Consider the following 13,614-nt stretch of genomic DNA (forward strand, 5'->3'; position numbering starts at 1 on the left):
TGTAGCTACATAGTCACATTAGTCCTAGCAATGCTATAGCTACATAAGCTAACATAGCTTCATAAGCTTTAGCAAAGTTTTCTTAAACAAATCTAGCTAAAGCAAACATACTAATGTTAGCCACAAATGTAATGAAGCTACATAGTTACATTAGTCCCAGCAATGCTGTAGCTACATAAGCTAACATAGCTTCATAAGCTTTAGCAACGTTTTCTTAAACAAATCTAGCTAAAGCAAGCATACTTACGAAGGCTACCTTATGTATGTAGCTTACATAGCCAAATTAGTCCTAACAATGGTTTAGCTACATAAGCTAACCTAGCTTCATAAGCTTTAGCTACGTTTACTGTGTGAGAGTGTTTTCATGGAGGATGAGCGTTTTCCTGTGTGCAGAGAGTTAAGTCGGCTAGATCAAAGATTTTGTTTTTGCAGGTCAGGCTTTAACCTTTCCACTTCTGGTGTCCTAACCCTCACCGGAACCAGTTACCTTAAGTTTAATCTGATTTTATTTTGTAAGTTTTTGAGTGTATTTTTGTTCTGACAGCTGTGATGTCTGGCAGCAGTGGTCTGCAGAGCAGCAGTCTGAGGGAGGAGCTGAACTGTCTTGGATTTAGCAGCGGTGCAATTTAGTGTACACAGCTACAGAGTTTACAGCTGCTCTCTGACCTCATTAATGCCACCGCAGGCGTCTGAGAATCATCAAGGACTTAAAACAAGAGATTCATCAAGAGCTTCATAAGTTTAAACAAATCTTATTGAATTGCATCAAATCAAATCAGGCCACATTATTAAATTATATCATAAAATTAAGTTCAGTCAAATCAAATAGACCAATTTCAGTCAAAATGAGACCTGATTACTCTATATTTTAGTGAATAAAAGGAGTGCAGCCTGTAAATGAAGAGTAGAATTTTATACTCTTGCAAAGTGCAGATTCACACCTATAGTTTATAAACAGCAGAAAACAAAAACTACCCATTCTTCCCCCTTCCACACAATTTTTTCATTTGACTTTCTCCTCTTTTTTTATTCCCTTCCTGTCCTTAGTATTTCTTTTTTCTTATCTTATTATTATTTTAATTGATAATTATAACCTTTTTGTTGGTACATGTTTTGTCTTTGTTTTGATGTCTGCATTTTTTAGACTAATCGACTTTACATCTCAGTTTATCTGAAAATGTGTTTACTGTCCTCTGACACCTTATGTTTGCATGTTCTTTTATTTTTATTGTAGAGGACTTTAGTCACTTATTTCATTTTTGCACTTTGCCTGATAAATAAATGGATTTATGTCCACTGACGGCATTCTGATACCATGGACTTCTTGCCACTTTTCTCCTTTCCGGGCACAAATGGACCCATTTTTACATCCCGACCCACTAGTTGCGAACCACTCACTGAAGTCTAACTGCATTCATTTTCAGTTAGCGAGGGTCAGTGTCACTTGAAACCCTTAGCCACCATCTCATCACAGATCTTCATCTGTCCCTCCCTCCGTACTTCCGCCCCCCTCCCCTGTGCTTATTAGTTAATGAATTGCTGCTCCAGAGGGCGATGGGAAAGGAAAACAGGCTGGCTCCGGGCAGATAGCTGGCCAGCCGCTCAGGTTTCAAAAACACTGGCTCCTGTTGCTCTGACAGCCAATTTGTCCCAGCCCGCCTCCAACAAAAGGCCACATCTGGTCATTAGATCCCAGAGAAAGGACAATGCGGACAGGCCGTACCAGTTCTGTCTGGGGGTGTTTGGTATGAGGCGGTTGGAGATGTGTTATTGGATGCTGAGTTAGATAACGGTCATCACCCCTACTAGATAGATTTTCTCATTAAACATTTATTTTACCACTAGAAAGGTTATGTTCTAAGATTAGAGGTTTGCAACAATCCTCTTTGAAAATCTCAGGCATTATTTGAAGATAATTCAAAGATGCTACGATATGAGACCAGTAATCTTGTAATAAAAGAGTAATGTTTTGGGGATATTTGACCTGTTTATTGTCTGTTTGCAGATGCTAACCATGAAGCAGCAGCAGAGGCCATTGAGAACATGGCAGACGCAGTCACACACGCTCGATTTGTGGGAACAGACCCCGCCAGTGATGAAGTCGTCCTGATGAAAATCCTACAGGTAAAATCCAAAACCACAACCTGTACCAAGAAGTAGAAATTGTATTTTTTTACTAGTGTAGGGGCACATTTTGTACAGTTTCGGTTAAACAGCGAGGTAAGTCTGCAGTGGTCAAATTCGTGCATAAATACTGGAGTTGTTCCCATTCCGAAACCAGTATCAGAAAAACATCCGATGCTGCTGAAAATACAGGTATTGATACTCACGAGAACATATCTATACACCAATCCAGTACCATTTTGTTTATCTTTATATTTAGCCACACTAAATGTTAGATTTTGAAAACACTTCATACACGAGTTTTCAGAGCAGTGAAGAAGAACTGAAGGACCCACTGCAGGAGCAAAGAACGGAGGGTGCGTGACGATTATTCACTGTATGTGTTTGTTAAAGAACCTTTCAGACTGGCGTTGTTGTACATGACAAGAAGTGACACAGGATATTAAAAGTTGAATCATTTTTGAACCATAAATTGTAGCCTGTTACATTTTCCTCTTGAAGCTAGCCGTTGTGCAGTCCCACTGATGCAATCCAAGTCTTTGAATCCCGTACCGCGGCATTTCTATCAAACCTGAAGCTCATGTGACTTTTCAGAAAATAAACAACATATCAGAGGTTGAAACTGAGACATTTTACCATTTCATGAAAAATTTTAGCTCATTTTGATAGTAGCAACACATCTCAAAAAAAGTAGTTTCAACATCTGATGATGTTTTTGTTCTGTTGTAAATAAAATATGGGTTTATGAGATTTGACAATCTTTGATTTATGTTTCTTTTTTTTTTTTTTTTTTTTAACATTTTACTGTGCCCCAACTTTTTTGGAATATGGGTTGTACATGTCACTGAAATTGGGATATAGGAAATAGAGAAAAAGATGAAATAGCTGGTATGAATTTGCATTTTTAGAAGCAGAAGCAGAAATGTGTTTATATAGTCAATTTATATAGACCCAAAAGTGGGTCGCGGGGCTGTTTTCAATGGGTTGCGAACCGGTTCCTGGAATTTAAAAAAATTCAAAATATCTAGAAGTCTTAGGCTGAAATTAGTTCCTGTATTTGACTTTACTCTGTTTTGAAGGACAAAGAGTTCATCTTGGTTGATTTCTTAAGATCTTCACTAAGTATCCTGTTATCTTGGATAGAGATATCTTCACGAAAATTGATTTTCCTTTTAATAATATATAATTTTTTTGAGGATTTAAAAAATTCACCAACATTAAGATTATAAAAGCAAAAAAGACTAAATTGAAATCTTTGAATGCATGTCACCTTGAAGTTTTGGCTTGTCTCTTTGTTCATACTGCAACATTTTTCATTTATCAGCTAAAAAAAATTAAATAAATTTGGGTCACAGTTCACATTACAGAAGTGTTGGTGGGTCCTATGGTGGGACCAGATGAGAACCACTGCTCTAGTTCAAGTGTAGATTAGTGCAAAATTTATCAAAAATCCCTTGATGCATTTTTGAAATACTGGGTTTACAAGATTTGAGCTCCCAGTGACCTTTGACCATTTACCTCCAAAATATGTTCATTTTTTCTTTGAGTCAGAGTAGACACATGGGCAAAGTTTGGAAAAATCCTCAAAGTTTCTTAAAATAACAAGAAGTGATTTATTAATAGACATTAGTAAATATTCAAACAAATGAAAGCCTGTAAAGAAAAGTTAAGCAGTGATGTCTTTATGTATATTTTATTTACTACTGAACAGCTTGGATGCTTTCTAAAGTGGGTAGTATTAGACTTAGAGCAGGGAGTTGAGTTCACTCGACAGTTAAATTCTGTTCTTATTTTTTCTTATCTGTTTATATTTTTGATGGACTTGACTGATGCTAACTTCTTTCCATGTAATTCTCTGTTCAGGTCTTGAGGACTCTCCTTCTGACGCCAGTCGGAGCTCATCTGACCAACGAGTCTGTGTGTGAGATCATGCAGTCCTGCTTCAGGATCTGCTTCGAGATGCGGCTAAGTGGTGAGCTTCATTATTCACATATGAAACCCTGATTTTATCGTGGTAATAATTCACAGAAAGATTCATGGTTTTAATCCTATCATCATTCTGTAAAGAACTGAAGCTTCTGCTTTGTGTGCAGACTCATTTTTACCATCATGAAACCTGAATAGATAGCAAAATGAAAACCCAAGTGTTTCACAAGATGACTGATTTAATGTGATCCTAAATTGTGTATTTTTTCCTCTCAATCTTTTAACAAACTATTTCTTATTTATCATTGTATGTCTGAAAAATGAAACACTGTTAAAATAAAATTGCACAACGATGCAAAACAAGTGTAGATGTTAAACCACTCAGCAGTAGTCTAAGGAGGAGAGGAGCTGCCACCTGACTGTGTGTGGACCATGAATGAAGAACGAAGAAAGCTGGAGGATGCTACCAATGCTGGTGTTGCTGGGAAAAAGTGGTGTGATGATGCGTCTCTCAGCTCCATCCTGTGGAAAAGCAAACTGGTTCTCTGATGGTTCTTGAGTGGAACCAACCCAAGCTCTAGAATCAGAACCAGCCCTGGAACTGACTGGATGAAAAACGGGTATATTTGGGACTTTCTAACCTCTGACTTCTTTTCTGTGCTTGCAGAGCTCCTCAGGAAATCAGCTGAACATACACTGGTGGACATGGTGCAGCTACTCTTCTCCAGGTACATGAATGAGTTAATAGATGAATGGGACATGAGTGGATGCAAACAGAGGTGGTTTATTAGCAGAAATTAGAGTTTAGATGCTTCAAGGCCCTATTTTTATCAAACTGTATTTCTCAAATATTTCAAAATTACGTCAGGCCTTCAAGCCAACTTTGTTGAGGAACATTCAAAACAAGCATTCAAAGTGTAAAAGAGAACCCATTCTTAATTTTCTTGAGCTACTGTTGTGTATCAAAAGCAGTGAAATATTCAGGATAAAATAAAAACAGTTTAAAAATGCTCTTGGTGAAACGTTAGCAGGCAGGGATTAAAAAGAACTCGATATAATGCCTGGTTGAGCAGTGTCACACAATACTCATCTACAGTCCATTTCCACACAGTGGTTCTGTTTGGTTCAGGCCAGTTCTGTCATGGTTTAGCTCATTAAACTCTGATCACACCCGTGTTTCCTCAGCTGTCCATCCAGTCCCTCTTGTTCTCACAGGAACGAGATCCAAATGATCTGGGTCTCCTTTTAGAGATCCAGATCACTTGACTCAGCTCAGCAGAGCTGGCTGTTTGGCTCCCACACTGCTCTTCATTTGATACCAGTTTGGCTTTTTAAATGTGGATTAAATAGGGACAATGGATGGAGGAAAGGAAACTGGCACTCAAACAGGAGCTAGCTACAGTTGCTCACATTAAAGAGCCATTTAGTAGAACAGGCTCGTTTATGACTGGCTCATTCATAAACGAGCCCGTGGTGGCAACATTTTGGGAGTTGGGTTGTGTTACTGGGGTGAGCTCAGAAATTTAAACTCAATATTAGCTGATGTCAAAGAACAATGGCGGTCCATCACAGGTAAGCAGCACAAAACACGAATGAGATACAGCAGCTCTAAGGACCAGTTAACACCTCATCCAGTAGCAGCCTTTCTTGTCACATCCAGCATTTTCATGGCGACTATAAATAAGTCCTCTCTCTCACAGTAGCTCCTTCATGACAGCCATCATAAGAAGATCCCTGTTACACCTATAAACATTAGAAGTAAATGGTATACAAAACTGTTGGAAATATATCAAGGCAATGTGAGAACTCAACTGAATATATAATCATTTTTTAAATTAATATAGACATTCCAGTGTGAAATTTCTACATATTTCTGCTTAATGAGAAATATCAGTACTGCTTTAAATAAAGGAGAGTGAAGAGTCCTTTAAATATATAAACCTCCAGTTTCAGTCCATCATACACTGCAGCTGCACTCCTCCATTACCTCTGGATTAGAGATGTGTGGTTATCTGCATATATCGGTCTCCCAGCCCTCATTATTCCCCTCGACGCTCATGAATTTCATTTGGTACTGTGCACAGGGTCAATGGGCCACTGATTCACTAATGCCATAACATGATTTCCCCTTTGGCATTTAGCATAAGAGCTCTTCTCCACCCATCACACTCACACAGAGCAACCTGTCCTGATGCATCAGAGTGCCAGTCACATTCAGCCACAGACAAGCGGATGAGCCAATTGAGCTTCACACGGCATGATCTGCATATAGATGAAGGTGGTCTGTGCCTCGGCAGCACAGCTCCCCGCCCCATAAATACTAAGAGGCATACCTACACACATGCAGAATTAGCTTTGCCAGCGATCCCAGACAGAAGCAATCAGGAGAATCAGCCACAAAAGGAGCTCTCTGCTCATCTGCATGTGAGGAAGCACACCTGCAGAACAAACACAGCTCAAATACAGTTTGTTTTTTTCATCTCATTTCTGATGGCGTGTGTCTCCACTGAGACCGTTAGATGGAGGATGTGTCACAAATTAATGGCTTCTAGTCTTCTGGAGAGGTCCAGGGTTGGCTTTGATCAAGCTTCTAGAGATGTTACGTTATGAACACTTCATTATTTGACTGAATGGTAGGGGTGTGATGAGAGCTTGTGCCATGAGATTTTGCGAGACCAAAACATCACAAGATTTCTCACAAGATTTATTTTTCTTATCAATGCCCCCATACAGGCTGCCATGAAATGGTCTTAATTAAGTGAAAAATGCCCTGCTATTGCTCCTAACACTTTAAAATAGTTTTTTGGCAGCTAGTAAAGAAACGGAGCACATCTGATCCTCCCTCCCTTGTGAATAACCTGGTTGGAGGTCCATATTTTCCATATTTTTATCTGACCGTTTGAGCTTTCTATTCTGAAAACTTGCATATTCCTTGTCTACTTGCATTACGTAGCAGACTCTGGCCTCTGGCAACATGGCGGCGACGTTGACATCCGGCCAACCAGTCAATCTCCCATCACATATTTTGTCTGTGCTCAGTGATATGGGAATTTGGATCATTCATCGATTTATTAAAATTAATCTTTTGTAATCACTGTGCTTGTTGGTCCGAAAACTCGCATATTTCTCATCCACTTGTGTGTTTTTATGTGGTGGACCTGCCTCTGTTAATATGGCGGCGACGCACAAAGAAAACAACGAAGAAGACGTTCAGTTCAGGTGACTTGCTGTATTAGACAACGAGATGTGGTGGCGATCATCCAACTTCCAGTGTGAAGCAGAGGTCCTCATTTGCATCCAGGTGCCTCTCCTGTAAATCACAGGTTTAAAAAACATAAAAAAATATAGATTTACTTCCATCTGCAATTACTTGCACATGTCAGTTTACATGAGTGAAAAGGAGTTGGAAGAAGTCTAAACTTATTCAGTCCTACTTCTTCATTTCTATCAATACTTTCAAGCTGAAATAAAAAATGTTCTCAATTCTATCATCATTTTTTTGTGTACAGTGTAGTGTATGTGGTGTAGTAGAGATGAAATAGGTGATGGTTTTAAGGATAACTGTGATAAAATTCCCCTTTGGTTAACATACTGTTCATATTTTAACAGTGGGTGATAATAGCGCTTTAATATTGCAGTAAATAATGTCAGACAGCATGAGACGTTGGATCCCTGCTCCATCCGTCTGAGTATAGAGACGCAGGCCTAAGGAGCTTCAGCATTAGACTGATAAATTCATAAGCCCAAAAAACAGCAGCGTTATGAATCAAATTGAACTAAATGCTGTAACAGCCTTGTACCTTAGACCAGGGGTTCTCAACCTTTTCGGCCCGCAACCCCACAAATAAAGGTGCCAGATACCGGGGACCCCCACTGTGCCTGAAGGTGGCTGAACACAGCCATGCACATTCAAGAATAGTGATGTGCAGACAAGGCTGCACATAAGAGGGAAAAATGGGAGAGCTTTCTAAACCCAGCCAAACTGGGGGCCAGCAAACTCATGGTCCGTGGTATTTTAGATTTAACTTGAATGATAACCACTCTTATCAAAGAAGCACATTTTAATTAATTTGTGTAGTAAGTAGCCCGCTTAAAACTGTAAATCCTTTATGTTAAAAACAGAATTACAATATGTTAAAAATAGCTAAAATGGGCTAATAATGGAAAAAAATGGTGGGAAAGGTGGTGAAATTAGATTTTAAAAGTAGCAGAAATGGGTTTGAAATGCCAAACATGATATAAACTGGCAAGAAAGGTTTAGCTGAGGCAGAAATAGTCAGAAACATGCAAAGTATCATGGGGCTAGGAGTAAGGTGGATACATCGGAAAGATATGCACCATCCAGGATTAAAAGACAGCCTCTCTATCTTTCCCAGAGCGCAAACAAATAGAAACACCTGGAGACGAGCATGCCGACCTGCATGCAGAGACATGTTGAAGCTTTGCATCCAAAAATGCTGATTTCATCTACAGATGTGTGGGCGTCTCTGTTTAACAGTTTACTTCTCACTTTAAAACCTCAGTTAGGCCCTTAAAAGCACATTCTTTCATTATGAACTTTCACAAGGAGTGAAAACTTGTTCATGTTCTTTAGAGAACATGAAGAGGCAGAGATCATATAATAATTATATGAGATTTTAATATTGTTATACATCTATGATGATATTTTTTAAGTGCATCAATCAAAACAGATTCTTGTGATACTTAAATCTGAATATTTGGTGAATTTTACAGCGTTTATCATTAAAACTGGTTACCATTTCCTCCTCAGTCCCTCCAGTAAGGCCAGTGTTGGTTTTGCCAAGCTTGTCACCATCCACCAATGCCCCCTCCGGTCATTCTTGGCCTATTTTGATTTACTGGCAGGACTCTTCCATGGCACCTTGTTATCATATCCTTTAACAAGAAAAGCCCAGCAGCCAGGGTCGTAAACAGACGCATTCCTGCACGTGAACGTGAGATAAAAATTTTTACCACATCCTTCTGATACGGCTCACTCTCTCACATCTCATTTATCAACCCCAGCCCCCCACATGTCCACAGACTGAGGATAATAGAGATGTGAGAGAGTCTGGGCTGCCCCCCCTCCTCTAGCAGGGAATAATGAGCAGCAGCTCTCTTCAGCTCCTCAGAAGGAGTCTTAGATTGCCTGCTGAAAGTATTAGGCATGTTAATCTGTTGGACCCACAGATCATCCAATAATCGGGCTCGCAAGACAACACTCTATTAACGCTGACTTAATGTCAGGAGGGGGGGCTGCCTGCTCCTTTTTTTGTTTGTCTGTGTATGTGTGCGTGACTGCTGGTGACATCTCATTTCCCAGCAAAGCTGAAGAGTCCACACAAACCGAGCAGCGCACTTAAACACTCTTTGTGTGATGCCCTGAGAACGGCCGCCAACGCTGCTCATCAAATGCTTCAGAAGTTTATCGGCTCAGGTTCTAAATGCTCAGATTCCCACCATGATGTCGCACAATTGTAAAACGAATTTTTTCTCATGTTTTAAACCATTTTAGGTTTGGAAAGGGAAAAAAGAGAGTTAAACTAAAACTAAGTGTCATGTAGATAAGGAGAAATCAAATCAAACTGCAAATCATTCAGGATGCACAGAAATATTGGCATGATATCAGTACTGACAAATATTAGCATAAAAGTAAATCATCAAAATCTGCAGGTAGTTAAATTTCAGCAGCACCTTCAGTAAAGTTTGTGTATTTTTTGGCTGGAGAAACAGATCTGGGGGCAGTGGACTGAAAACAAATTAGATCCAACTTTTTTTTCCAGTTCTATGATCTTTCAAAAAAGAGATAAAACTCTGAATTCCAATTTTAAAGTCAGAATTCTGAGATTTCAGCAGAGATGGAAAAAGTACACAACTCTTGTACTTGAGTAAAAGTTCAATTACTGTGGTTAAATTGTACTTTAGTAGGGGTAAAATCACTAATATAAGTCGATACTAAGGAGTTGTGCAGTCAAATATGATCTTTCTTTATTGCCTAGAACAACAATAAAAGAGATCTCCAACTAGGGCTGCAACAGCGAATCGATAAAAAACAATAACTAAAAGTGTGTGATTATGGCATCACTAGGCGTGATGCTGAGCCGTTTATGTCACACACACATGGCTGATAAACTTTACTTTCGCTTAGTTTAGTGCTTCTCTGATTATGATCTGATGATTAGCGGAAAAATTAAGTAGGTATATTCATCATCAACCGTGTCTCATGATGGAGATGAGATGCTAGCGATCTAAAAATAGCCCGCTGTCGTAAAAACTCTGGCGGATCTTCAAGTTCATTTCTGTTTTGATATGAGACTGGATAAAAACAATAGCGCTCATTTTGTGTTCTAAATGTCCGCTAAAATTTAACAGGACAGAGGAGGAAAAGCATGAGCTGCAGTCACAGGGGGAGAGGACCAGTTCAATGTGTGTGTCTGTGTATGTGTGACATAGAGGAGAGATAGTTTATGTGTCTGTCTGTGAGTGCAGGTCGGTCTGACAACAAGCATCAACAAACTAAGGTTAGCTTGTTGAATAAGTGAGTGACAGAAGTTTCTAAGTTATCAAAATATCAATAACTTATATAGGCTGAGGCTTACCTGTGGCTCCTCTGGGATCCAAGAGGACATAATAAAAGCAGTATCCCACTATAAGAGTATTTCATTGAAATCATATTCCCAGGCTGTTGTCATTAGTAAGATATTAAAGTTTTTTTTAGTTTTAAGAATATAGAGATTTAAAGTCTAACATTATTTTGACAGTGTTGCACACTTGGACCAAACAGGGACTTCCAGGTGTGCATGGGTTTGTTTAATGAAATTTTGACTGTAAATACAAGAACACAAGCACATCAGCTTAGTGTGGCATCATACCAGCGGGGATCTTAGTCTACTGAACAACGCGTGTGCAACTGTGCGTCAGCAAGACCACTTGGCTGCCCTAAACAGTGCCTGTGTAATCTTTACTCGCTTTTACCACAAATAATCCTGCTAGAACTCTACTAGTGTTTTTTGCATGAATATATCAAGTTGGAACTGAACTCCGTAATTTGCAAGTTAATAAAAAAATAAAATATATTAAAGGGTGGTGTTCCTTGAGGGGTCTTCCTTGAGTCCATTTAAATGCATAAAAGTGTCCATTAACATGCTTCACATTTCTATTGGTCCCACAATTTTGGAATATCCATGTTCAATTTTAGTTAAAGGATTTACCCTCGGCCCCCTGGGAAAAAAAGCAACTGATTCGTCAATGAATCGAGAAAATAATCATCTGATTCATCGATGATTGAAATCATCGTTTGTTGCAGCCCTATCTCCAACTAGGTTGTTCATGAAAAGTCACATATAATAATGTTAAATACACAACAAAGTCAACGTTAATAAAATACTCAGAAAATGTTCAATATTTTACAATTTGACATACTTTCAGTAACTCATAAAAATCTGTTAAGGTGGCCCTCCTCTAGAAAGAACAAAGCAGAGAGTCAACTTCACTGCAAGGCAATGCATACTGATGAAGAATATGCACTTGTGTCCTTGAGGATCACCTAAAGGCGCAGGCGGAAACTCTGTGGATACCTTCGCCCATGGTGCAAATTTCACAGAAAAGTAAATAAATAAAAACAACACAATCAGCTGGAAACGTGACCAAAAGAATCCCAGCAGGGATCACTGTACAACAGTCAACATCCACACACAACTAAACACATGTAACACTCTGCCCAAGGGCATGATGGGAAACTCTGCCCCCCAGATTTGAAATGTCAATGGGAGGAGCTTTAGATTTTTTTGACTTTACTGAGTTAAACTAACACCGTCAAATAACTCCAACAATGAAGACCATTCAGTCCTGAGAGATTAAACTCTGAATTCTGAGGTTAAAGTCAGAATTATGAGATCACTTAAGATTTAAACAGAATTATGAAATGGCAGACTTCCTTTCGCTGAGTTCCGACCACAATTTTAGAATTTTGACGTATTTGCCTGGATTTTGACTTTTATACAATACAATACAATACAATACAAAAACTTTATTTATCCACGCAGGGAAAAATTGTCTGGAGTCTCTCTCATCTGTTTACGGTTATATCAGTTATCAAAATCGGTTTATATCAGTATCAGGGAAAAAAAGTGTCTGAAAATCTTTTTCAGTGATCAGACTGCGTGTCAGGTGAAGTCTTTTCTGGCAATCCTCATTACTTACATTCTGAAAAATATCTGAAAGACTGGAGTTTTTTTCTTTGTTCATGCTCAGAGAGTGAGTGAGAGTGTTAAAGGATTTTATTTAGGTATGAACTAAATTATTTATCTGTACTGATGTTGGTATTGTCTAGGGCTGCATCGATCCATTTTCTACACCACTTATCCCATTGGGGGCCACAGGGAGCTGGAGCCTATCCCAGCTGTTATTAGGCGAGAGGCAGGATACACCCTGGACTGGTGGCCAGTCAATCACAGAGCTGACATATAGACAGACAACCAGGCACTCTCATACTCTACTAGAGTCACCAATTAACCTAATGAACATGTCTTTGGTGGTAAGAGGAAGCCGGAGTACCCAGAGAGAACCTACGCATGCACGGGGAGAACATGCAAACTCCACACAGAACGGACCTGTGTGGGAAGCGAACCAGGAACTTTCTCGCTGTGAGGCAACAGCGCTAACCCCTGCACCACCGTGCAGGATTTTGAAAAATACTGTATCTTTTGTGATTATTTTGACTTATATTGCAAATTCAATATAAATTGTATTGAAGAAACAGTCATTTTTATGTCATTCTCATTTTGATTTAGAAAAACATACAAAACTAAGGAAAGTAGGATTTTTTGCAAACTATTCTAAAAAAATGACACGTTTGCATGTTTAGCCCATAACTTCTCTGCTGCAAAGCAACTGTATAGCAATATCGCACCTTCTGCAATTTAAAAATTGCAGTTGGACATATTTTCATTTAATCAATTGCTCAGCCTTAGTTACAGCTAAAATAAATGTGCCAATATTGTCATATTGCATATCTGCACAAATCCAATATCTTTGATCCCTACAAATTACTCAATCAGTTGATTTTCAGCTGATGGTTCATAGAGGTCACATGTCAGTTCGTACCTAGGTATGACGAAGCAGTGAGGCGTGGTGGCTGAATATTTCTAGGTTTCCTTCATTATTTTGACCTGTCAGCAGTGAAAGTACCAGTTTGTTCCATTTTGTGTTGTTTCAAACTCCCTGCAGTAGTTGGTACAGTTTGGTGGATTAACATTGAACTAAAAACTGTTGGTATTGATATTGAACTGTCAATTAATTCCTGCCAAAACAATAACTGGTGTATGTTTTTTTTCTTGCAGACTACCCCAGTTCAAGGAGGAGGCCAAGAGTTACGTGGGTGCCAACATGAAGAAGGTAACAGAGGTGACTTTTTTATCGTGTTTCTCATCTGCTCGCTTTTTCTCCTTTCTCCTGTCTTGGTTTTCTTCATTGTCATTGAGCTGTTTTTTTTTCTAAGTCTCAAAGTTCTGTTTGTAGCCGTAAGATTAAAAACAACATCATTTAACTCACAGAGATGTGTTC

General features: G+C 39.0%; 1 protein-coding gene across 8 annotated transcripts in view; it reads left to right on the plus strand.

Annotated features, from left to right (window-relative positions):
* The window catches only part of gbf1 (golgi brefeldin A resistant guanine nucleotide exchange factor 1), a 148,996-nt gene that overhangs the window by 83,078 nt on the left and 52,304 nt on the right, over positions 1-13,614 (plus strand). For 6 of the 8 annotated variants that reach the window (XM_041788730.1, XM_041788734.1, XM_041788736.1 and 3 more), the window contains exons 5-8: positions 2,006-2,124; positions 3,988-4,096; positions 4,718-4,778; positions 13,392-13,455. In XM_041788730.1, the coding sequence (XP_041644664.1) occupies positions 2,006-2,124; positions 3,988-4,096; positions 4,718-4,778; positions 13,392-13,455 (353 nt within the window). The remainder of the gene's footprint in view (positions 1-2,005; positions 2,125-3,987; positions 4,097-4,717; positions 4,779-13,391; positions 13,456-13,614) is intronic. The other 2 variants (XM_041788737.1, XM_041788739.1) reach the window with 1 other exon arrangement.

Source organism: Cheilinus undulatus, linkage group 6, assembly GCF_018320785.1.
Source record: "Cheilinus undulatus linkage group 6, ASM1832078v1, whole genome shotgun sequence".
NCBI classification, from domain to species: domain Eukaryota; kingdom Metazoa; phylum Chordata; class Actinopteri; order Labriformes; family Labridae; genus Cheilinus; species Cheilinus undulatus.